At 47.7% G+C, this 26,894-nt stretch overlaps 1 protein-coding gene across 2 annotated transcripts in view; it reads right to left on the minus strand.

The window, feature by feature from the left end:
• The window catches only part of Itga6 (integrin subunit alpha 6), a 73,627-nt gene extending 47,108 nt beyond the window's left edge, over positions 1–26,519 (minus strand). For both annotated transcript variants that reach the window (XM_021151742.3, XM_029473910.2), the window contains exon 1: positions 26,135–26,519. In XM_021151742.3, the coding sequence (XP_021007401.2) occupies positions 26,135–26,316 (182 nt within the window). In that variant the 5' untranslated portion in view covers positions 26,317–26,519. The remainder of the gene's footprint in view (positions 1–26,134) is intronic.
• Positions 26,520–26,894: the final 375 nt, after the last annotated feature.

The raw sequence follows: 26,894 nt of genomic DNA on the forward strand, positions 1-26,894 counted from the left end.
CTTCAATGAGTGAGATGAAGGTGCAAGCATTCTGACATTCCTTCTTTCCAGACATTCCTCTTCATTTCCCAAGTCCTACTATGTGTTATCTTTCATTTACAATGAAACCAAGTCATCTTTTGGCTACCACAATTCACTCATCTCTCTCTCTCTCTCTCTCTCTCTTTTTTTTTTACAGACCCAGATATTATTCAGTGTGAAGTATAAATTGAAGTGGAAATTTCTGGTTTCTTTGGAAACTCAGTTGTGGTATTTTTCTAGAAGATGTTTTACGAGAGGATGTTTGGCTGAAGCAGACACGTGACAGGGCATGTGATGTTTTGCCTGAGCGGGCGCTGGAGAGGGTGTATGCTGTTTGAAAAGAGTATAAATGGAACCCCACAAACAGTGAGAGGCCGCTGTCGAATTGTGACGCAGTGCACCACTTAGATCTCACTTCTTTGCTGGCCTTTACTATGTAGAGAGAGATACACCAAAGAACTTCTTGTGGTATTCCAGCTGATTCTGGCTGCTTCCACAGACTCAAGCCAATTCAGAGGAGCTTTGTGGTTCCTGTTGGACTGAGCCTCCTCTACCGATTCATGTTTGGTGTTTGCTATTGGACCACACTGCTGGTATCCTGACAACAAGGAGTGGAGTTGCTCACCCCAAAGAACGACTGTTAAACAGGTCCACAACCCCCTCTTCCTATTAACTGTCTTTCTCCCCTATCTCTGGTTGAGGTGTTTGTTAGAAGGGAGGTTTAAGTGTTGTTAAGAACCCTAAGTAAAGTAGATTTAGAGAAAAGCCTAAGCCGACAATAAATGGATGGAGGACCAGTACCAGGATCAGACGTCAGTGTCCTCACAGGAAGCTGTCTCTAATGTTGAGGTCAAGCAAACTTTCTCCCCCATGTTCCATCATGTGGTGTGATTCATGTTCAGACCCTGACCTTTGTTTTCCTGGTGTTTCTATCGCCTTTCTTTTTCTAGTTTCACTTCGCTTTATCTTGACTCCTAAGCTCCCAATCATGCTTTGTAGTAGGTCCAGACATTGCCCTTGCTCAGACTCCTGTTTATCTGACAGTCACCTAGGCCCGCTCTACAGGATATGCTACAACACTATGGTGATGTGCTCTGGCCTGGGGCGGGGGAGGGGCATTCTTTCCTCTTAGTTGGATTTTCTTACTGTCTTAGCAGTGCATGACGGAGAAGCCAAGCCTGAGTATACAAACTTCTTTATTTGCTCTCACGTCAGGTGGAGTCAAGGGCATCTCCTGAGAACCTGGATGGCAGTGCTGACATCTAGACTTGCGTTCCTTGGAGGGTGGCTTTTCTGCAACTCACTTTATCCCAGGCATCCTGGAATGCCTTAATCTGTATAGAAAGCCTTTATCGATACATAAGTTCTAAACAGCCTCGCTCACACAGTGAAGAACACATTCACCCCCAGGACATGCCACGCACAGAGCATTCTGCGCAGTCTACTCTCTCATTCTCTTTCTGGAATCCCTACTTCTTAAGGTAATCAACCTTTTAGACAGTGAGTAAAGTCCAGATTTCCCATTGATCTGATTAGGCTAGTGTGTATATATTGATCTGATTAGGCTAGTGTGTATATATTGATCTGATTAGGCTAGTGCATCTACATTGACCTGATTAGGCTAGTGCATCTACATTGACCTGATATTTGCAGTAATCAACCTTTCTCTTACATGTTTGTCTCTTCTCTGTGGTTCAGACAGGGCCCAACTTAATTTCCAGTGTTTCTACTGACATCTTAGAATTCTGCAACCATGTTTGTTAAGCCCCTGGAAGCTCATTCCAAGTGTGCTTTTTACATAACTATATTTTGTGCATTTGGTACGTCCTCAAAATTCTGTGTGTCCCACCTACGAACCCTCCTGAAGCTCCCTTTGTGCCTCTGGAGGCCTCTTTACCTTCTCCATTGCTTTCCTCCACCCACTGCTTGTTCTCTGGGTTTTGTTCTTTGGCCCTTATCTCTCTGAGAACCCCTTTTTGACCATCACCTATTCAATGAGTGTCAGTCATTGGCTGATGCTCATACATATAAAGGCTCTCGTAGCATCATGGCTATCACTCCAGGTTCTCATGAAGTTTAAGACCATCAAAGAAAGAACCTAGAAGTTCATCCAGCCAGACTGATGTATCAAAATTAAGTGTAGTAGTACTCAGAGGACCTAGCCACAGGATGCCTGAAAACTCAGGGTCATATCCTGATGCTCAACCATGGTCCTGGGGGACAGTAAGAAAACAAAGCTCAAGCTGTGTGTACAGCAGCTTCCAGGTCCCGCTCTACAGTGTCGAGGAGCTAGAGGCAGTGATGTGCACGGAAGCTTCGCTGATATTGGTCACACTTCCTTTAGGACCCACAAAGCCATTATGGGAAGAGCAGCCTAGTTGGCCATCAGTCACCAATGCCTGTGGCAACAAAGAAACTGAAGAGATGGCTCTTGGTAGAACATGTACATGAATAGTCTCCTCCTGCACCCACTCCTAGCAAAACAATAGGGCTTTTCCTGTTAACCAGTAGCTAAACTTTGTGCAGATGTGGGGAGGATAATGACACTTGGCATCCATGGATTCTGACTCCTCATTCCCAGCCCTCTCTTACATTATCATTTCTGGTTTGGGGGAGAGTGGATACAGAACAGAAAGTCCACTTCCTTTAACCAGGCTGCAGCTATTCAGGAGCAAAAGGAAACCATCTTCCCAAGGTTTCTATGATCTCTCCAACTGTGGACAGGCATGTTGGGGCGGGGGGGGGGGGGAGGCACTAGGCCTTTCCACATAGGCTACATGGTACTGAGTTCATTTTGCGTCTCCAAACTATCCCATGAAATGATCTGCTCCTAGGCCTTACCATGGCTGGCTGTAGCCTAGTTGTCACCAGGTCAGGCCTTGCTCACACCTGTTGCCTGAAGTTCAATACCCACTCTCCCTCCCCCCCCCCCTTAAAAAAGTTCTGGTTTGAAGACTGGTGACGGTCAGCCCAGCCTCAGACATAAAGCTGGCTGGAATGTGCCCCATGCAGCATCAGTTTCATAGTGAGTACCGCGTCCAAGTCACACTGTGTGATGGCACACAGTGTGGGTTCACAGGCCCTGGAGAGCTAGCTTTGCCCAGGAGTCCTATAGTCAGGCTTCTTCATGGGTAATTTGTGCAGCCACCAAAGCTCCACCGACCTTTCCAGTAACCCCACTTCCTCTCAGCTGAGACTCAGTAACAGAAGGACCAGAGGCTAACAAGAATGACCCCACTATTTCACCAACCCCTAGGCATTGCCAGTATATACACTACCCTATTCAGGTCAATGTAGATGCACTAGCCTAATCAGGTCAATGTAGATGCACTAGCCTAATCAGGTCAATATATATGCACTAGCCTAATCAGATCAATATATACACACTAGCCTAATCAGATCAATGGGAAATCTGGCCTTTACTCACTGTCTAAAATTAATTTATTCTGCTGCACACACACCCCCTGTGCCTTTCTTACACAGGGAGAGGTAAAGGAGCCACTAAAGCTTGCCCATGCCAAGCCATGCAACCCTGCGCAGGCTGTTAGACTCGGAGCTCACATAAATAATTGCCTTTAAATTATTTCTAACTATTAACATTGTCACACATACATCATTTTACTTTGTCATATTTCCCCCCCCATACTTTCCCTAATTCCTGGGTTCCTTTCCTCCCTCCAAATAGTCCCCTTTCTGCTTCCATATATTTATATATGTGTGTGTATATATAAATTGTGCACACATATACACACATTTCATTTATACACATGTACATATTCATACATATATTTTTAAAATCTAGATTCCACATTTCTCATTTTTAAAAGAGCTACAAAATCATCATTTCTCTCATTTTGGTGAACCCGAGAACCCTGCACTCACAGGAACATGTCCGTCGGCACAGGGCTGCGCCCCAGCAAATATTATCCCATTTAACGTGTCCTACTTTATCAGTCCTAAGAAATCATTTCAAAACAGCTTCAAGGGAACTAAACGCATGCATATTGGCAAAACTTGAGTTTCCCTCCAGGCAAAAGTGTCACTGCCGTTCTCAACGCTGGTGTGATGAGCACTGTTAGATGTGGCACATAGCCCTGACCTAACACACACACACACACACACACACACACACACACACACACACACACCGTGCAGCCCTTGGCATGCATCAGACTACCATGCATATTCAAGGAAACACTGAGTTGTCTAGGCATGCTTGCTTTCTATAGGGCTGTGATGAGTTGCCAGAGGCTAGGTGGTTAGAAGCACACTTGTGGCCTGTGTTGTCCTTTCTGTTTTCTAAGCTGCCCACCCTCCTTGCCCTATGGCTCCTCCATCTGGAGCATCAGCAGCACAGTTCCCAATCTCTTCTGTCCCCCCTCGTCTGCCCCATCACGAAGATCCCTTCCCTGCAATCCCCTAGTCCACACATGTCATCTTCCTAGTTGAAGGCAGCTAATCGGAAAGCATTTAAGAGAGCACATTCAGGGACTTGGAGAGTCAGGATATGGACACTGGAGAGATCATTCTACCGGCCTCAGCAGGAAATCCAAAATGGTCCCTTTCTCAGGTTCACTCTGATTTTAAACAAACCAAACCATTCTGGGCTGAGTACTTCTAAAGGGTGTGCTTCAGGCCGAGCCTGTCCTTCACTCCACTCCAACCACAGTGGGCTTGCCTCCGCTCTGGCAGCCAACAGCTTTCTTCTAGCCCCAACCTCTGCCCTGGCTCCTCCCTCCCCAACCCCGCCACGCCACCGCCCCTAGTTCTCTGCATAATACCGCCCTGTGCCTGCCTCTTATGTCTCACTTGTCTCTCCTTCATGGCAATGACCAGCGATAACTCTGCCCACTGTCCTCCCTCTGCATGGGTCCTCCATGGATCCAGAAGGCATATATGCTGTTCACGCCTGTGTCCCCAGCCACAGCTGAGTGTCTGGTACCTAATGAATAGTGAACCAAGTAAGTTACACAATTAAAGCAAAGTCCAGTTAGAGTAATTCACAGACTTAAAACTCCTAGAAACCTTTACGAAAATGCCTCCCTTTTCCCAAGGATGGGGAATCCCACCTCAAAAACCTAGTGAAAATTGCTTTTGTCTAGATTACATAACTAATTATGTGAATGTGTTTAAACACTTGGTGGGGGGGGGCACTTCACTGTCTCTTCATTGTCTCTTCACTGGGCAAAGCTGGCCTGCTACAAGCAATGGTTCATAGAACTAGCAAGGCCTACTATATGTTTTTTTGGCTTTAAGTATGACAATTTAATTTTTTCTGTACCTAAAATGCTGCCTTTTGCTTACAGAAAGGCCGTTTAGTGTAGTTGATGTACAAAATCAAATTAAAAAAAAAAAAGTAATCCATTGAGAAAAGAAAAAGGAAACATTAGCATATTAGGTGTTTGCTGCAGCTCAGGGTAGTAGCAGTCCCCCTGAAGGTGGCATTGGGAGCGAACACTGTCAGGGCGTGGCTTCACTGCTGCTGTTCAAACAGTAACAGAGATTCATTCTCTGTCCCCTTCTCCAATGCAAAGTCCCACTCAATGTCATGAGCATATTACGCCCGCTTTGATCATTCCTACCGTGACCCACATGAGAAGAGGAGAGACCTACAGGTCCATCCTTCACTTCCCTGTGAGCTCACTTGGGCCTCATAATCCAACTCAATTAAGAACTAGACTGGGTGGTGGGGGAAGAACATCAAAGTTGATGCAAAGTTGTTAAATTCGCAGATTGGTCCTCACCGTGAATGGCACCCGCAACCTCTCTTCCATTGGCTCTCACCCTGGATGGTGCAGGCAGCCCCCCCCCCCCTTCCATTGTACAGTCTCTTTCCTAAGGTCCTTCTTGTGACTAGAATCATCCATTCACCCATGATCCTAGCCATCTCTACACTGCTTTGCAGCCCAGACCTGTCTTCTCAAACACCCATACTCAGACACCCAGAAACGTATTACCCCATTATGTCCCCAACAGAGCTCGGCCTCTCCAGTTCTCCATATGCTTTTCCCGGGGTGATGAATGCATCCTATAACTGCCCAGGCCTGAGGACAAAAGCCAGGGGTCAGCTTTGACTCACTTCCCCTGTATCAGTACGGTCTGCATTTGATACAGTGTCTGGCCCCTTCTCAGGGGTTGCTTTGCTATGACAAAGTTCCGAGCCACCATCGGGTCATACCTGGACTTCAGCAGAATGGTTTGAACTAGTCAGTTTCCCCCCACCTTTGCCCTAACTCCAGCTCAGCATCCACAGAGAAGCCAGCCCTGTTCTTCCGCTGCCATGATCTCTTCACAGTCCTCCAAGGGCTTGGCACAGGGGTGTCAAGGAGGCTGAAGCAAGCCACCCTTCTTCTGTCCTTCCAGCTCCAAGGCCTGGGGTGAGCACTGCTTCCTTGTAGACCATCTTCATTTATTTTGCAGTTCTCAGCTTCTTCAGCTGAAACCATCCCCCTGCCTTGGATATGAGTTACACTGTGTCCTTCAGTACAACTCCAGTAAACCCTCCTCAGAGGGTCCCCCTCCTTCATGGCTCTGGCCAGTTTCTCCCCAACCCTCCCCCACATCTTCCTGTTGAATAAATCTTGCCACCCTTCCCAGTACTGAGATGATGTCATCCCATCTTTCCTCTATAGAATGCTACCAGTCACGTGATACAGCACCCAGGGTGGCCCTGAGCACCTCGTTAGCATCCAGGGTGGATGCAGGTACACGCTGCTCATGCATCTCTCTAATTTTCTGGATATGGCTGGCGGAAAGCCCAAATAATGCACAAACTACCCATATTTATAGAACGTTCGACAATCACATTCTTGTTCGTGGATCTCTAAGCAGTTGGAGGATAGCTGTCTCCATCTTACAGATAAAGAACCCAGGACTCAGACATTCCTGACATGGGTAGGTCTTCAAGCCCAAGGCTCTTCCTGCTGAGCCATTCCCTTCCAGCTACAGCTGGGAGCCATCCCTCCATGTTGGAACCACACCCCGATATCCACCCTAGGCACCCTGCTCTCTTCAGCTCCTAGGCACACCCTAGCACACACCTCTGCATGTTTCCCAATATCCAGCTTCCCCAGTAAACACACGGGAAAGCTGCTTCCTCTAACCATCGCAGGCGACAGCTTCTGGCCTTACCTGTGAGTCTGCCTTCCACACCCCACCTTCTCACAGTGAACTTCACTGGGCCAGCATCTCTCCCACCCCAACTTAACTATCACCTCCTTGAGGACAGGAATCTGGGCCCAGTTTTTAATAACCTAAGGCCAAAAACAACAATTAAAAGTAAAAGGAAGCCCTTTTTACTACCTTAACTGGCCGATCCAGTTGGACCAGTAGGAGCTCCAGCAAATCTGCTCACCTCCTGCGTGTTTTCATGTTTACACAGAAGCTGATAAGCCACAACCTCCATTCAAAACACCAGAAACCTCCCACCAAGACAACATGCTCACCACCAAATAAGGGCAACAAGCTGTTACAGCACTAACAACAGGAGCTATCCCGGGGATGCACCCATAAGGCAAGCAGCACTCTGCTCTGAGCCCAGGGACACTATGGATGGACCCATGGTTAAAGAGGACAAGAACCTACCCGGCCAAACGGCTGGATAAATAACTCCACGGAGCTGTACCCAGCACTCCCTAGCTCTCAGATCTTGTGCTGAACCACTAAATCCCTAAGTCTACTTTTGGCTTGGTTTGACGGCATCACCCCCAAACCCCAATGAACTCTTGAAAAGAATATTTATTTACCAGAGGCGATTATAATTAAGGCCTACTAAGTGCGTTATACCCACCAGGAGCTCCAGGAAATTACTTGTTGCCTTTAACCAGATCGCAGGACCAGTAATTTGGTTGTGGCCTTTTCAAAAACTAAGAGCCTTTCCCCTGTCTCTCTGAAAAAGCATGCTAGAACTAGCCCCAGGTGCCAGTGACCCGGGAACGTGGGTACCAGCTCAGCCTGCGGGTTCTAGTTCTTACCTGACCTGTGCAGTTTCCTACAGGCATGTCTCTGACTAACAGAGCGCAGGCAAAAGGGTCATCCAAGGCCAAACCTGTTTCTATTAACTATAACACCGAACAGTTTAGAAACCTCAACCGCATGCCGGGGTGGGAGTAAAAGCCAGATCACAGCCACTGACTCACATTTAATGGAATGTCTGCACACGTGGTCAGACTAAAATGGAAGAGGGGCTGGGGACAGTTCTGGTTCTACCTCTGCATCTGTCTTTGATATGACCTTGGACCACCAACACTTGCTTCTTATCTCCTGGCAATCAGGAGATTGTCACCTCTAAGGAAAGGAATACCAACACGTAAGAAAGTCAGAATAAACACTGGCCATATTTAAAGTGGTCACGAATTCCATTTCGACTCAACTCAAACTTCAAAGTATAAATCTAAAACTAATCAATTTTAAAATGATTTATTAGTTTATCAGTTTATTAAAAATAATAAAGTGATGCACTGGAAAGTGTTTCCTAGCTGAACAAGCAACTCAGAACAGCAAGACACCATCCAAGGGCTGCAATAAAAACTCTGACTGCTGGAATCAGAAAAGGGAAGAAGATAGGAAAGTGCCCAGGTGGGTTTTTTGTTTGTTTTTTGTTTTTGATTTTTGTTTTTTGTTTTTTTTCAAGACAAGGTTTCTCTGTATAGCCGTGGCTGTCCTGGAACTCACTCTGTAGACCAGGCTGGCCTTGAACTCAGAAATCCGGCTGCCTCTGCCTCTGCCTCCCAAGCGCTGGGATTAAAGGCGTGCACCACCACCGTCGGGCTGGAAAGTTCCCAGTTTTAAGGAATATCTCCAAACAACTCTGGGATTTCACAAAGAGGCTGCCAGAGCCTGTCAAATGTGGAATTTAATCATGTCCTAGACTTGCGAGCGATCAGATGCCCCACTTCTCAGTCCTCAAATCACATTTGTCCTTTACAGGAGTCCAGACTTTCAATCTTCCTTTCAAGGAGCCAGCCTGGAAAGCTGTAAACATCTGGACCTGTGACCTTCACCCTTGACCATGGGGGCAGCCTAGCAAATTTCTGCTAAGGGAATATTTACTTTATAATTACTTATCATTTTTAATATTTTATATTCAAGTATGTAATGACCAGGAAATCTTTACATATGCTAACACACAGGAGCAATATAATCAGTCAGTCAAGTTTTCCTAGTAGATGTTAGCAAAGAGCTCATATTTCATTTGCAAAGGAAAGAATAATCAAGTTTCATCATTCTTAAGTAAAATGTTTTTAATGAAAACCAGGAAGAGATAAGTTCTATCTAACACGCTCACACCAGGCTGGGTGCCATACCCACTCTACTACCTTTTACAAGCTTAGGAAATCCATATTTTTCACTGTTTTAAAAAGGAAATTAATATGCTCGCACAGCTTATTTTCTAACTGTGATAACAGAAGCAATACAGCTGGCAGTGGTGCCGGGGTGTTGGCCCATGCCAAGTACAGGTTCCCTCTTTTTCCATGGTAAAAGGCTTTTAGCTGGGCGTTAAGACTGCCCAGAAGACAAATTCCCTAAGCCTCCATTCCCCCTGGCCACGCCACACGGGGTCTTGCTGAATGAGGCATCCATGACTGCTTCTGAGACCCCTCCTTAAGACGTTATGGTATGGTGGGGGGCATGCACCTATAGCTTGTTCTTCACTTCTGTCATCCTCTGCCATCTAGGCCCCAGTGGTGGGAAGATTAGATAGTGAGTCCCAATACCAGAGACCAGACACTCAAGCTTTGCTAGACCAGGAAGGCACTAAGCAAAACATAAAACCCAAAGAGGGTTTTGGGGATTTTTCTTTTTTTGCCCTGCTGAGTATCAGGCCTTGCACACAGTAGGCAAACACTCTGCCACTATGCTACATCCCTAGCTGGGTCTCTCTCTCTCTCTCTCCCTTTTTTTTTTTTTTTTTTTTTTTTTTGTTTTTGTTTTTCGAGACACGGTTTCTCTGTATAGCTCTGGCTGTCCTGGAACTCACTTTGTAGGCCAGGCTGGCCTCAAACTCAGGAATCTGCCTGCCTCTGCCTCCTGAGTGTTGGGATTAAAGGCGTGTGCTACCACACCTGGCTGTGTCTCTTTCTCTTAAATCTAGATTTAGAAGTAGAATACTGTAAAGAGAAACATGAGCAAATCTAAACATTACACAAATGTGACAAACGCCAAATAAAGTTATCTAAACAAAGACATCATTTACTACTCTGTGGCACTTGGATATTTACAAAGTATTTAGGGACCTGAGTGGCTTAGGAACCAATTAGCTAGCCTAGAGGCTACCTACTGCAGACAGCTTATTTCTCCATTAGCAGCTGGGCGGTGGGATCAGGGTTTCCCATGCAGAGTGGCCACAGCAGTGCAGAGGGGCACTCGAGCTGTCTGGAGCAATATTTACTAGGATGGAAGCACTCCCATACCTTCACACCTTGTACTACTCACTCATCCATCCCAGGTTAGTTGTCTGTGGGCCTGTTATTACTGAGATAATGTGGTACATGCCTGTAATAGCTACTATTTCCAGAAAACCTGCACCTTGTCATCTGTACCATAACAGCCAGGTAGAGCAAGACCATAATCAAAAATACCTAGGGAGTTCCAGGAGTGTATGTATTGTTATCTCGGTATCAACACAGACTGTATGAAATGATCTCAATGTCTTAGTGGGTGCTGTAATGATCCCGTGAGATAATACCTGATCGACCTGCAGAGGACCACACTCTCAATACAAGTACCCTTGGGGACACACCACATCCAAACCATGGTTTGTTTTGTTTTGTTTTGTTCCTTTACAGGAAACTGGCAGAACAATGGCCTCCTCTAGGACCAGCAGGGCTACCGTACACCAAGCACCGGAGTGTGACTTTCACCTTATAAACTCTTTGTGCCATACAACTATAATACATTAAAAATGTAATTTAAAATACACTGTCAGTCAACAGACATGAGTCACTGGAAATCTTGCAAAGAAAACAGAGCAGGCCGTGGAAGTAAACCTTATAATTGAATGAGACAGGCTTACACTTGCCATCTCCATTGAGTCAACTACAAGCAAAAAAAAGAGTCAAAGATTAACGCCTCTGGGCCATCCATCCCAGAGGCATGACAACCCACTAAGAGCACATAAAAACACCCCTACTCTGCACAGGCACTGGGTGCCGACAGCCTGGCCCTAACAGTGAAGCACACCTGCAAAGCACAGTTTGAAAGATACTGAGAAAATAAATGTTGATGCTTTAAGAGGCAGGCGTTCCGATGATGCTGTGCTGCAGTCAAGCGAGGCACAGCACAACCCAGCAGTGAAGAGAGGAGCCCAGTCCTGAGTTCTAAGTCGGAGGTCCCCAGGAGCACTCCGCAGAGCAGCTCAACTGTGGTCCCTCACCTCCCCCTTACAGGAGAGTCAGACAGCTCAGGGAGCTGAAGCTTGGCAAGAGCGTCTCTGTGGGCTCCTAAGGTTGTCTCTGAAAACCGTGGATACTGTCCAAGCTGCCTAGGTCATCACTTCCCACAGGAGGAGCTGACTTTACTGAGCACAGGGTGAGTCACCTCCTGAGTCAGGCCTCACCTTTGATCCAATCTAAAGCCATGAGGGGAGGGGAGGACTCCCTGATCAGAAAAGTATCAGAGGGCATGGGACCAACGGGACACACTTGGGACTTCTGCATTTCTCATTCTGAGGCAAATCCTAGCCTAGCTCCTAAGTAAGAAACGCCTGTCGCCCCCGTAACTCTCAAGGAGAGAGAAGAGGATTGGGGCTTGGACAGATCTGCTTAAATGTACAGTGACATTTTATAAAGACAAGCACAGAGGCTACGTGTGTCTCTGCTCGGGAGTGAGGGTGGGGTAGGGGCCTGAGTGGGAAGTACAACAGGGAGAACTCTGAATGTGAGGGGCTTGTGAGAACAGTTCAGTCTGTCTGTCGGAAGCTAGAGCAATGGCTTCAGAAAAATCTTAAGCCCCCAGTTCTTCATCTATAAAACAAGGGCAGTGATTCCACTTTAGAGCCGACCCCAAGTTCACCCACAGGTGCCAGGTGGTAAATAATTCTAATGGCAACAAGATTCCCCCAAAGCATGGTCAGCTACAGTGCTAGAGTATGCCTGCTCAGTGTACAACAGGACACCCCGGGGCATGCTGACGGGCAGCAAATGTCAAGCTCCAAGTCAAGGTTCTAAGAAAACACAGAGAAGCTGGAGCCCAGTCTGTCTTCCGAGTTCCTCACATTAGGAACCCGCAATGTTTTTTCCAGACAGATCCCAACAGCTTCTGAGAAATCAGCCCCTGAGAACCCACGGACAAAAAAAAAAAGAAAGAGAGAGAGAGAGAGAGCATGCGAGCTCCTCCCAGGTAATAAAAGAACACAGCCTACAGGAAGTAGGGTGGGGCTGGTAAGAGAAGCACTTGCTAGACAATCTAAAGATGGCCTTATTGAGGGACAGCTGCCAGTACAAATGGCAATCCCGGAAGAAATAGGTACTTTCTCTCGACCTCTGATCCCTAAATGCGTCCCTGTCACATTGCACCTAGCTCAGGTACTCAGTGTGCGACTAAAAACACTCTCAGTTTCATTTTAAAGCCAGCTACGATGGCTAGGCTTTTTTTTTTTTTTTTTTTTTAAATAAAGGCGTGCACCACCACGCCCGGCTTTTTCTTTCTTTTTTTTTTTTTTTTTAAGCTTTTTTTATTAGTATATGTAAGTACACGGTAGCTGTCTTCAGACACACCAAAAGAGGGAGTCAGAGCTCATTACGGGTGGTTGTGAGCCACCATGTGGTTGCTGGGACTTGAACTCAGGACCTCGGGAATAGCAGTCAGTGCTCTTAACCACTGAGCCATCTCGCCAGCCCCATGGCTAGGCTTTTTATCAGCGCAGTTTTCTCTTTAACACAATTAAAAACTTGTCAAGACAAAAATCTTCTAGCTTCTCAAAGGATGCTGGTGTCCTCCACAGGAAGGACCAGATACACAGCTGGAGACGCCAACCAGTACCTTCATCAGCTTGGCAGAACGCACTGTCAAGCATGAGACTGAATTCCAACTTCTATCGTAAACGCATTATGTGTAACTGCACTGCCACTACGTCAGACACAGCAGCAGATAATAAGTAATTCAACACCCTGTGCTCAATCAAAGTTTAGCTTGCCAATACCTTATGGTTATTTATCATTTCTAAACAACACAGAACAAGAAGTACCAGGGTGGGGACCTGGGAGATGGCTCAGTGGGTAAAGTGCTTGCTGCTCAGTCATGAGAACCCGGGTCCCGATACCCAGCGCTCACATAGGAGCCAGGTGCTATGGATTCCAGCAGCAGTAGGGGAGTGCAGACGACAGGTCCTTGATGCTAGCTAGTCTGGATTAAACGGTGAACTCCATATTCAGAAAGACCTAGACTCAAAACATAAGGTAGAAAGGAACAGAAGACACCCACAGCAACTTTTGTTCTCTACACACACATCCACAGGCACACATATCTGCACATATACATACACCGTGTGTGTGTGTGTGTGTGTGTGTGTGTGTGTGTGTGTGCGCGCGCGCGCGCGCGCGCGCGCGCGCGCTTGCGCGTGCGCACGCATGCACACCCAAATACACATGAACTATACAACAGTGTGAATACACTTGACACTAACAAACTGTACTTAAAATAGTTAAGGTGAGGAACTTTTAGTCCTAAGGTTCATTTTATCGTTTTAACTAGCGTATAAGGATCATTCCAAAGACCTGTCATCCCATTCCTACTCCCTAGGAGCCACGGATGTAGATGAGGAATTAAATCAACTCAAAGAGCCTTAGAAATGCCTGTTCTTTTCGGGGCCACAAACTAAGAGTGACCATATCTCCCCAGGACACACTTTCAGAGTACCCTTCATACACAAGGGATTTGGGCAGGGCAAGCGGACAGTGTTCTCTTCTGTGCAAACACTCCATACTAGCAGAGGCTGACAAGTGCGAGCCCAAGGAATCCCGCCACTCAGCAAAGTGCCAATCAGCAGAGGAGAGAAAAGGAGATCCGCCTGTGTGCCTGCACTCTGTTTTAGGCCACCGTGTGGGGACATTTTTCAAAGCTAGGATATTACTCTAAAGGTATGATCAGAGAGCCTAGCTTTAATTCTAAAGATTGGCTACTCCATCGGAAGGCAGGCAGTGGGTCAGGTGGATGAGGCTTCAGGCAACTGGCTTTAGGGCTCATTACTACCTCCTGCCGCTCACTGGCTTTGGTGGGGAGGGGTCTTAGTCTTCTGTCTTCAGAAAAGGTTACACTGGACGGTGCTTCTCAAATCATTTCATAAAAACGCTAAATGGTTGAGGTGATGAGGATAGGTGAACATGTACGGGTAACAGCAGAGAGTGAGTGTCAGGAAATGTCACTAAAAGCTTCATGTTTCACATTTAGAAATTCACACAGTCCTTCCTGCACTGTAACGATACAGGGTTTAAAAACTTAAAACCAACAAGCCACCACGCCACTTCAGGAAGATGTTCCATATTTTGTGTCATACCCAGGAGAACGGATGCTGATATCCTGATTATTCATTTTTATGTAATTCAAAGAGATTATCTCTTGTTAGATTACTGAAGGCCCATGCCATTATTTCAATAAAGAGATTGAAAATGACAGGAGGTGGCTGGCTGTGGTGGCCATGCCTTTAATCCTAGCATTCAAGAGGCAGAGGCAAGCAGATCTCTGAGTTCAAGGCCAGCCTGCTCTACAGAGCGAGTTCCAGGACTGACAGGAATACACAGTAGGACACTGTCTTGAAAAAAAAAGAAGGCAGGTGGATTTCTGAGTTGAAGGCCAGCCTGGTCTACAGAGTGAGTTCCAGGACAGCCAGGGCTATACAGAGAAACCTTGTCTCGAAAAAACAACAACAACAACAAAAAAAAAAAAAAAAAAAAGAAAAGAAAATGATAGCAAAACAGAACCAAAGTGCAGATTTGTCCTCATTTTCCACCTCTCTGACAGGTCAGCAAGGTCACAAGCCACTTTAAAAGAACAGAATGAATTCAGTCCCCCTAACTGGGGCAGGGTAGGTTTTCAGTGTCCTAAGCAGCAATAAGTGTTGGCTAAATTGGTTACAAACGGGGCCATGTAGCTCAGGAAGCAAGGCCTGGCCACAAAAGAGTACCATACTCACTTCCACAATGCATGGTTATGTGCCCACCACTGTACCACCTCAGCTTGAAGGAATCATGCAGACTGTACAGTGCCAGACTCTCTGACTACAGCCTACCTCCATTCAGGACAAATTCTCCCTGCACCGCAAATGAGTCTGGTAGGAATTCAGCACAACGAAAGCTGCGGCTCTCCGTAGCTTAAATATAGCATAGACAAATGAAGCCCTGCAAACATGTTTAATGCGTTCCTATTTCTTCATCTTCCGAGTCCTATGCTCCCTTCATGCAGACACTGCAATGGTGCCATCTGCCTGTGAACTCCTTCCAACTTTATCTATAACCCTACACAGGCAACATAACCTTTACCTTCATCCCCAAAGCCTCCCCCTCTAGAAGGACTATTGTTCGCTGGACAGGACAGAACCTGTATGCAGAGCTCCAGTATTAACAATTCTAGAGGCAATGTGACCAGGACTACAACTGATTGGAGACAAGTCAAGAGAACCCAACAGAAGGTCGAGGAACTAGAACTGAGTCTCTGTCTATCAGCCTCTGCAGAGTGGGTTTACTCTTATCAGGGTCCTAGTTTGCCCTCTATTGCTATGATAAAGACCAAAAGTAACTTGAGGGTCTCTTTCAGTTTACTGTTGTCTTCCATTATACAGGGCAAGAACTCAAGACAGAAACCTGGAGGCAGGAACTAAAGCAGAAGCCATGGAGAAACAAGGCTTATTGGCTTGCTTATACAAATCAGGACCGCCTGGCCACGGGTGGCACTGCCCACAGTGAGGACCCTCCCTCATTAATCAAGAAAATGCCCTATAGACTTGCTTATAGGGCAGTCTGATGGAGGCAATTCCTCAGTTGAGATTTCTTTCTTTCCAGATATGTCTAGGTCTGTATCAAATTGACAGAATCCTCCCAACACACCAGGCAAGCTTCCATGTTAAGTATAGAGTAACCAGGCTCAAGGACTATCTGCCGGCGAAATCCCATGCCTCCAAGACCCCTCTCCACCTACCTGCCCCTGTGCCTTTCTCCTTTCTTATTACGAGAAGCCACGGGTGTTCCAATTACAAGGCCAAGTCCCCCAACCACTGAGCAATCCCCTGCTGGCAGACATCAGCCTGCAACCTGGCCTCCCTGCCTGAACTTTCCTTGTCTTCTGAACCGTCCTCAACAAACCTGCTCACTAGGTTCTCAAAACAAAACAAGCAAAAGCCCCTCCGATGCCATTTCCCTAAGGCCACACAGCTCTGCTCCCCTGTAGAGCAAACCTCTAGTACTGCTGCCTGGGGTCACCTGGCTCTCTCAGACCTGCTCTAGCTGGCCACCACCCAAACCTACCCGAACTTCAGTCATTCAACTGCCTACCAGTAACTACATATGCTTGTCTAGAAATCTCAACTCCCATTCTGACCTGCAAATCCGTCCCGTCTCCATCCTCCCCACACCTTTACACAACCACACTCTCCCATCTGCTCACAAACCTGGGGTACAGTCCCCCCCCCCACCCCCGCATCTGTGTTTCTATTTACATACTGTCCACATGAAACCCAACTTGTAGCAAGAACCCACCCACTTGTTCTTGTTTTCTTGCCAAGCTGGCTGCAAATCTGCAATCCTCCTGCTTCAGCCTGCTGAGTGCTAGGATTACAGGGATGTACCGCTCTGCTCAGCTCCAACTGTCTCTGTCTTCACTGCTAAGAGGCCGGTTCAAACTTTCATCTCTTGTGTATTACTGCAGACCCCTCCTAATCAGCATTATCTCTTTCCATTGTTGTTTTTTGTTGTTGTTGTTTTGAATCAGGAACTACGTAGCCCAGGCTCCCTGTGAACTAGAGAAGCTCCTGCTTCTACCTCCTGAGAGCTGGGATTACAGGTGTGTGCAGCCACGCCCTTCTTCATCCTCTATTTCACCAAGAACATACTCAAGGTAGCAGCCAGAGAGGATCATTTAAAACCTTCCTCGCAGTGCTAAATGGCTTCTTACTTTACAAGAGTAGAGGCTTCCAAGCAGACTCCTGGTCCCCTGACTTTTTCTGAGCATGTCAGACACGTGCCTCAGCGTGTGCCCCCCCCTTTCCCCCGAGTCCCCAACCCTCCACCCTTCCAAGCTATTCTTTCTAGCATCCGCTTCTCAATGAAATTATGCGGGACTGACCTACTGCCAACCATTCCCTAGCCCTACCCCCACCATTCCTAACCCCCGTTCTCCACTTTATCATTTATTGTCACCTACCATAAAACACCTATGTATGTTGTCTATTGTTTATCTTCTCCATGAGAAGACAGATTTTTGTCTATTTTATTTGCTGTAGTATCTCCATCACTAGAACAGTGCCTGAAACACACTGAGTTTGTAGTGACTGTGTATTCAGTGAACCACAGCTACAGGAAAACCAGCACAGGCTGGCTATGATTTCTCTGACAGGTCCAGGGCATATTCCATTCTAATGTCCAAATAAAGATTAAACATCCCTATGTCTTTTAGACTGAATCAGGAAACAAAGGAGAATCAATACATATGTTGATACACATACAAATGACCTCATTTTCTTATCCTGGGGCACTGAAAAATTTCTTCAGTCTTCTGCTAAGCCAAGGGGACTCTGTGTGTATGTGTGTGTGTGTGTAGTGTGACTGTGAAAGAGTGTGTTTGTGTGTGTGCGTGTGTGTATGTATATGAGTAAGAGAGATGGACCAACATCGCTCCTGCTTCCCTCTTGGATATACCCACTGAGTGGTAGGATACCTCTTCAGCCCCACACTTCTTTCTCAGCAGCAGCCTAGGCCCTTTGTAAACACAGTGCATTTGAAAAGGCTTTTCTTTCTAAGCAGCCTTATCTCACAGGAATCTGAGATGACCTTACCATGTCCTTGGTATCAGGGCGCCTCTCATTTATCTAAGAGGTGACGTTCTGCTGACCTTTGGAGTATCCATTTCTGGAAACACTTCTGCTCTTGAGCCTCTCTAGAAGAGCTCAGAAGAGTTCAAGCCATCTCTGTATGTCCAACCTCATGTAAGGCCTCTTCATCAGCCTGAGTGGTACAGTTTGGATGGTAAATGCCCAAAAGCCCAAAATTTTCTCCTATCTTCAATCTTTTGGTAGTTTTGGAAAATTGCTTCAACACCTTCATTGTACAGAAGCAAGCACTGTATTCCCTCTAAGTAGTAGGCCAGGCCAAGATCTGACAGATTTATTAGCAGCAGAGAGGCTTCACTTCAGCGAAAAGCATTAACAGAAGAGCCTCACACTCAAACCCACGTTCCACATGGCTGCCTGTAAGTCATGTGACTGTGGGCCTCTCGTTCACTTTCTATCATGAGTTAGAAGAAACCTAAAGACTGATCTTAATCAACGGCAGCACGTCCTGAAGAGAAAGGCAAAGTAGGTGCCTGGCTAAGGAGTCGTAACATCCTACCCTCTAGGTCTGAAGTGCTTATCCTGTCTGTAGGACACCCAGCGCAGAGATAATTAAGACAATCCAAGTACCAATGAATAGGCTTGTCAACAAGAAGAAACCACCGTGACCTGGGTATCAGCAAGCAAAGCAAGCAGATTTAGTAAACAGGCAACTCCCGGTGCTTCGGTGCTTCGTTCAGTGCCTGCTCTCCACGTAGCTTGCTCGCCCAAGCATCCTTCTCAGATTACCAATGGACTGACTGCTTTTCCTTTTACTCTCTTAGGCTCAAACGTGTATTTCTCTAAAGCGCTTTTCTTATACTGTATCTGATGTGGGTTTGTTTGCTTTTTCTGAAGTTTCAGATTGCAGGACATGAAAATAGAGCCACCTGGTTGATAGATAAGCATGCAAACAGCCCTCCTGGGTCCCATCCCCTGCTCTGGCCCTCTGCACACACCTTTAGTGGTATGTCTCCTTACACCCTGAGTGCAGAACAGTTCTCTTTCTTTTTTTTTCGAGACAGGGTTTCTCTGTGTAGCCCTGGCTGTCCTGGAACTCACTTCGTAGACCAGGCTGGCCTCGAACTCAGAAATCCGCCTGCCTCTGCCTCCCGAGTGCTAGGATTAAAGGCGTGTGCCACCACGCCCGGCTTCTTTCTTAATTAACTTCCTAGGTTAATTACCTTCCTAACTAGGCAGTTTCCTTGGCAGTCTTGCCATGTGTCAGTTAGGGATTTAACCACATGGCCGGAGAGTCAGACACGAGGACACAGGTGAGGGTGAGGTGGGGAGGGCCTGCTCCCATGAAAGCCGCTGTCCTGGGAACACATCGGCACAGGAACACCAGGTCGATTTATCTTCCCTTGCTGATGTAAACAGAAGACCCAGACAGCAGCAGATGAAACGCTGGCAACCCCATCCTGCAACTAGGTAGACAGGCACTAAGTAAGAACAGGTCCCAACTACCTGTGCCTCCATGGGTAACTCATTCACAATCAGCCTCTAAGTTCTAAGAGATCGCTGCTCACAAACGCCAAAGTCAGGTAAACAAGCCTCAGAAAAGGCAGCTTCCTCACCTTCCCGTGCATCCTTCAACCCTGGGTTGACAACAATTAGATGCAATGTTTGCGCAAGTTCGTTCCCATCAAGCATTTGATAAACGTGAAGGACTCTGAAACGTAAACCAGCTCTGGCAAGGAAGAGTATAAATGGCTCAGGACCCCCACCCCAAACAGAGAGGGGCTTTCACAATCAGAGGCTGGACAAATCCCGGTCATCGGACAGCTGGCAATTCTCACTAATGTGCCCCACCCCTGTTGCCCTCCAAGGGTGTTTCTCTGCAGTCAACCTGGCTGTGCTGGAGCCCTTCATGCCTCTCCACACATCTGCCCACTCAGCTCTCAGGGATACTGAGACCTCACAGGGATTTACTGACTGCTTCAAAGTTACAAGATAGCTCTTCTGAGAAAAACAATCCATCTAGTGCATGGTAACTGCTGTACCCAAGGAAAGGGAAATGAACACATCAACACTAGCCAAACCAAAGCCCAAAGGATGCACACTCATCTCCCCGAGGTGTAGAATTAAGACCAACTTGTCACACTCACCTTTCACAACCTGGGTTTCCAGGTTTATTTAACAAACACAAATGTGTTTCCTCTGGCCAGAACCAGTGTAAGGTGCTCATGTCCTACACAAAGCCATGGATAGCAAAGGGAATGATTCCGTCTAGCCTGGGCTCGGTTCTTCCCCAGCACCTCACAAACTTACCTTCAAATACATGAGGGATGTGTCTCTAGTTCAAACCCAGAGCTCTGTGGGAGCAGACTCTGGGGTCACAGGTATGGAAATTGAGGCCACTGATATGGGACAACCTCAGGAGACTACTTTGTATGGAAGAGCCCCCAGGAGTTACCTTGATGAGCAGACATTGAAAAACCACTAAGTTCCTTCCAAATGATCAAGTTATTTGATTCTAGGGGGTGTACCCAAACCCACAAGGAAGATACAGTGGGGACCGAGCTGGCCACATACACCATTCTCATAGCATACAGTCCTCCCATTCATCTCAGAGCCTGTCAGAGCAGTGTCAACCAACCCCAAGATGCCCATTCTCTGACTCTTGGGCCCCCCACAAGGATTAAGTAGGCAGTCAACAGTGTGTCTAAGAAGTTAAACATAACCAAGAATGAAGTGGGAACTTCTAGTTCTTTGGAAAGTCAGTTATGTCAAAGGATGTTTTGCTGGGGTACACAGGTGAAAGGATGTTTTCCTAAAGTAGACACAGGTGAAAGATGTTTGGACATAGCAAACACGTGAAAGACGCTTGATGAAGGAGTATAAATATGAATGACCCCACAGACAGTGGGAGACCAGCACTGAACTTTGGTTTGCTCTACCTCGGTATTCTTCGATAAAGACACACATGAATTGGTTCGCCCTACATAGCGTTGTTGAGCTCAACTTGTGATAACACCGCCACTGAGAGAAACTCGCCCAAGCACTGCTCTAGAGGTTCCTGCGACAGCTTGCTGCCTCTGCGACCTTGCCTTAGGTCGGTGGGTGAGCCTGGTGGTTTCTTCAGGATTGAACTACAGTTGCTGGTTCGTGCCTGGTGTCTGCCTACCTAGAGGACCGGTTGGCAGCTGCTGATTCGTATTTGGTGTTTGCTATGGGACTGAACTGCTGCCAAAGAAGGTTGGGCTCATCCCCAAAGAACCACTGCTGAACAGGTCCACTTCTCCCATATCCTAGTAACTTTTCTCTTCCACTACCTCTGTTGGGTGGTTGAACCCTATTTAAATTAGGTTGCAAAAAATGTATGTCTACACAAGACCACTTATTATCTTCACCATCAATTCCCAAGTACCCCCACATGCATTCCCATTGGGTTCCCAGTTATTTTCGGGAGCTTGGTTCTGGTTCTGTCTCTGGCTAGACTCATACAACCAGGCCACTTGGGAAATCCTGTGTAGCCACTGCAGCTCAGGGTAGCTTGTCTTTGGAGGTTAAGTTCTAAAGTCTGCCTTCAGGGCAAAAGGCAAGTGTAATTGAAAAAAAAAATCTCTCTCTCTCACACACACACACACACACACACACACACGTCCCTTAGCTGGGACTTGGTCACTATATTCAAAAACCAAGAACTTCCATGTCTCTTTGCATCATTCCTGTAGCTTCCCTTTCCCTAGGGACTGCTGACCCAGAACCCCTCCCTCCCCCCCCCCCAGCAAGAAATGGCAAAGCAGAGTACCCCGACCCACCCACCCATTCAGCGAGAACAGTTGATTTCAGAAGTGAAACTGAGTGTATGATTTGACCCCTTTGTATCTGGAGAGTGTAGCTAGGTGCTGTCTGCAAATAGGAGCCTAAGGTCCCTGCCCTCACAGAACCTATAACCCAGTTAGAGATTACATCACCCCCTGAAGATGAATAAAGCTTAAACCTCAGAACTGCCAGACATGTGCTGCCTGCATTCAAGGGATGAAGAAATTGCTCTAAGGTAGGCTAGTTCTTGGAATTGAAGGGTTTTTTTTTTGTTTGTTTGCTTGTTGTTTTTTTAAAAAGATGAGCTGACTCAGCACAACTCAGTGTTTCATGCACACCTGGGAGCAAATAACTATTTTTGTTTTAGCTCCACTGTTGCTATTTAAAACACAGAATTCACTGCCATATTGGTCACAGAAATATGTTAAATCCAGGTCCTTGGGGCCACCTACCATAGAATGCCAGTACTTCCAAACTGTAAACTCTTAAATGGTAGCGTATTGTTCCTAATATGTCTTCTGAGTCTCCTTTGCCTACTGCGGTTTCTTCTCCCTCCTCTTGGGACTCAAGGTGACACAGCAGTTCTTAGAAGATGGCCCCAAGCCACTCGGCACTCACTCTGTTGGAGGAATGAGATCAAGGAAACAAATGCCTGGGTGCACATCCTCTGACCCCTGGAGAGAGGCCGTCACGTAGCATCCTTTAGCTGTTAGAAGGAGCTTGATCCATAGCCAGTTGGGATGAGGGTAAATAGGAAGAGAGTCCATGTACTGATACTTAAATAGATAGCCCTGACCTATATGGGAAGCAGTTCAATGAATCAACACACTGTAATACATTTCCAGAACTCAGCAGCTTGCCAATGCCTCCACATCTGAAGGTCGTTTCTGAGGTTTCCTCTTACAAAAAGAGCACAGGCGAGAGCCAGAAATACCACCTTCACAACCAGATCTTGATTAAGATTCTGCCTAAGTAGCTGGAAGGCTTCGGGTAAGACATTTCATGACCTTCAGCTCCTGTTTCTCCATCTACGAAGGGGTAGAATGGACTGCGTGATCTCCAGCTACATCCGACGATTAAGTCCCAACAGTCAACAAGCATCCAAGTGAGGAGAGAACAGCAAGCCTGGGATGCGCTCAGACAATATGGAGGAGACCAAATAAACAAACGAACAACCCAAAAGGAGAAAATGAAGACTAGGAGTGAAGCAGGCCTCTCTCCATGAACGCAGCTCCTCCCAGGTGATCATACACAGATCCATCCTTGCCCAGAAGAGAGCCAAGTGAGTGAGTCACAGGATAGATTCTATTCAGTCATCACCTCGTACCTTCCACAGCTAGAGATGAATGGGCCCCACCTACCAAGGAGACGGAGGATTAAAGTGCTTATAACCCAACCTCAGTCACTCAGCTGTCTGCTTAATAATTGCTGGAGTCTTATGTAATTTATCTCCGGGAAACATGGATAAAGTTTAAAGTGCCTAATCCAATGTGACAGTCCCCAAATATCAGCAATATCCAGTGTGTTTTGGGGGCTCTCAGACACAGTATCACTCCCTATAAAATCTTAACTAAAGCTATTACTGAATATATAGATGGCATTATAGAAAGTTTAAAATCCAAAATAAATAAATAAATAGAAAGGAAGAAAGAGAGACCAGGCCTTATGTTATGATACATTCTCTATAGCTGTGCATTTATCTTATACACCCGTCCACCTATCTTCTGCCTCAAAGTCATAAGTTCAAGAAGTTTGCTTCCGCAGTGAATCTAAGGCGGAGTAAAGTTTAGCTGCTTTGGTGTTCATAAGTGTGACTGAGAGTTCAGGATATTAATTTAAAACAAGAGCCTTCGGTTTTAATGTGAGGCCAACGCGTACCACACCTGTATGGCAGCTGGCATCCAACACTGTAGGCCTAGAGATTCTACTTTTAAATGCATCGCTATCAACAGCTTCCATTTAGCCAACAGGTGTCCATGCTGGGCAGACCAGGCAGACACTAAGCAGTTTGCGTGTTCTTTTAATCTTCACAACAACCCAGAAACACCTCCACTGTACAGGTGAAGAAACCACAGCTCGAAGCAAATGGTTATCAGTGCCAATGGCCAAGAAACCTAAGCTCAGCTGTCTATCCCCAGGTGCCTGAGATGCTGTCACTGAGTTTGGAAACCGGGCCCAGAGTCCCATCGGTCTCGCTGGCTAGCACTGACACCCACATCCTTCTCTGTCAGAGGATTGATGCTATTCCTGAACCTGGGAGAGTTTATCACAAGGTGAACCCACAGCCTCCTGGGATGCAGATTCTGCCTCTGGGCTCTAGGGTGTGGCCCAGTACCCCTTGCCATGGGTCTCTTCTCATCTGAGGGTCTGACCTGGTACTCCCATCTGTCGTCCTCTACAACAGTGGTTCTCAACCCTCCTAACACTGCGACCCTTTAACACAGTTCTTCATGCTGTGGTGATCCCACACACATACACCATGACCCCCCCCCCCACACACACACACCATAAAATTATTTCATTGCTACTTCATAACCAATATTGCTACTCTTATAAATCGTAATATTGATATCTGATATGCAGGGTATCTGATATGTAACCTCTGTTAAGGGGTCACAACCCACAGTTTGAGAAACCCTGCTCTATGGCACCAGAACTTGTCTTAGGAGGACCTGTAGCAGCTGTAATAGCAGAGAAGCCCTGCGGTAGTGACAAGTTTTAGCAGGCCCAAGGCTGCTCACCTTAATGACAACAGAGATTCCTGGCTAAAGGCACAATTTGAAATCACTGTCCCCAGGACATTTCTTACCCCAGTTTCCCCCCATTATAATATCTGCTTGGACATGTCCATCCAGGAAGCCAATCTCTGTGGTCTGATACAGACAGAATGCTAAATAAAGGCAAAGAATGTTTTCCCTCTGTTGGCCCACAGTCACTTCTATACTAAGTTCAAATCCTCCGTGGGTAAATGTATGTGTTTCTCCAATAGTGTTTGAGATTTGAAATGTCATCCTCTTGAGTTGCAAAAACAACAACAACAAAAAACCTCTCACTTCAGATTTACAGCTGACCAACAAGTATTTTCGGGAGAATGCCACGCCTGCAGAGTCTGACCCCCTCCCTGCCCGGGACTATCCCTCCCACAACAGACTTCTGCTTCACCTAGCAGGTGGTATCAGAAAAATCTGACCTTAAGATTTTGAAGTCCACAATATGCACAAACCCCAAAGTTGTTAAATATCCGAAAAGGGAGTTTTCTCCAGTTTAAAATAATTCTGGCCTCTCCTTTCCCCTTGGCTGCACTCTGTTCTCTCCGGTCTGCTGGTCCTGGAAGGACCTGGGTTCAACTCAAGACCTGGGTGGGGAGGAGGACCTTTTGTTGTGGGAATGAGCATGGATCAAGAATGTAACCCCACTGCGACTGGGCGACTAAGCTCGAGAAAATCTTCCCCAATCAAAGAACTGGGTCATGTGGGAGCCAACACTGTTTAAAAGGCAGAGCCAGTCGCTTTCTCCTGGAAGAAACACTTGGAAGGATGACTGTCACTTCCGAACCTTCTTTTCTAAGTCCCTCCTAGAAGGGGCACTTTGCACTAACTCCTCCGTGAGGCCCACCCAGCACTGGGGCCGGAGGATCCTTGAGTGTTGCTGATCTATCAGGGAGCTGGGAGGGGGAGCTAGCACACCGACTGGAAGAAGCCTGTTTTCACAGCTGATCTAGTCCTGAGGAACAGGTGCTTTTTAAGAAGCATGTTAAAGTATCTCCTGCAGGAGAGCCCACTCTGCAGGGAAAGTCATACGGGACAGCAAAAAGTGGCTTCCCAACTTCCACGGGGCGCGCGAACGAGGGAGGGGATCAGACGGTCGGTGAGTTTGAGAAAGGCCTGCATCTCCCTGGAAGACTTCCCGCAACCCTGCGTCCCATCACTGTCCCTAGTGCACACGTGAAGCTCAGCAAAGCGTGCCACCTGCCGGGGTCCCTGCAAACTAAGCCCGAAGTGGAGAACCGCGGAAAGCACTTCAGGGGAGGGGGAAAGTCAAGTCTCCCGGGCCCGTGCCCGGGGTTTGTCCCTTCGGCTCTCCTCGCTCCTAGGAGGCGCCGGGTGCAGGGCGCGGCGGGCCCGGATCTCTCAAGTCTTGGGCCGAAGAAGTGCGAGCCGGCAGGGCAGGGCAGGGCAAGGTAGGGAAGGCCAGGGCAGAGCAGAGCCGAGCTGGGCCAGCCCGCGGATAGGCTCAAGGCACGCGGGACGGGCGGCAGCAGGGCGCGCCCTCGCTCTCCCTGGCGCAGCGCGGCGCCCCGGTGGGGATGGGAAGAGTCGGGGAACTCACAGCCGCTTGTCCTCCGGCTGCAACTGCCAGTGCATGGCGAGCGAGAAGCCGAAGAGGCTCCCGGGATCCCCCGATTTCCGGATCACGTTGTCCTCGCGGGTGTCCAGGTTGAAGGCTATGCCCAGCCGGGCTAGAAGCCCCGCGGACAGGTAGAGCAGGCACAACTGGCCCGCGACCGCCATGGGCGCGCGCGGTGGGAGGGACCCGCGGAGCTGCTGCGACCTCTGTGCGCGCGGGCTCGGGGCCGGGGCTGGGCTGCCTGGCGCGCCGCTGCGGCCACTTGGCCTCGGTCGCCCCTGCGCGCGGCCCCACCCCCGGCCGGCTCACGCTCTCTGTGCGGCCGCTCCCCCACGCCCGCAGCTAGCTGCCGCTCAATGAGCCCGTTGTTCTCTGGAGACTCTCAAGCGTTTTATCGAGTGACGGGGACTCCGGCCCCGCCCCGCCCCGCCCCTCCCCGCCCCTCCCGAGGCCCCGCCCGCCACACGCACCTTCCCTGCGGGTCCCGCCCCGCAGCGACGCGCCCGCCACAGCCCTCCCACCTTCCCGCCACCTGCCCGGAAGCGTCTCGGAGCTCGGCAAGACTAGCCAGGCTTCTTCCTACCTGTCACTGAACTGCGGGCCGATGTGGCCGCATAGGGCTGACTTGCAAAGACATCCATTCTCCAAGGGTTCAAGACGCGCCTAACTATGCCCAGCTCTTGGAGTTGGCTTGATGTTGCATTCTCGCTGGCTCCCCAGGGACCCAAACGTCGAAAACGTT

The sequence above is a fragment of the Mus caroli genome, unplaced genomic scaffold (assembly GCF_978045245.1).
Source record: "Mus caroli unplaced genomic scaffold, Mus_caroli_1 scaffold_2, whole genome shotgun sequence".
Classification (NCBI taxonomy): Eukaryota; Metazoa; Chordata; class Mammalia; order Rodentia; family Muridae; genus Mus; species Mus caroli.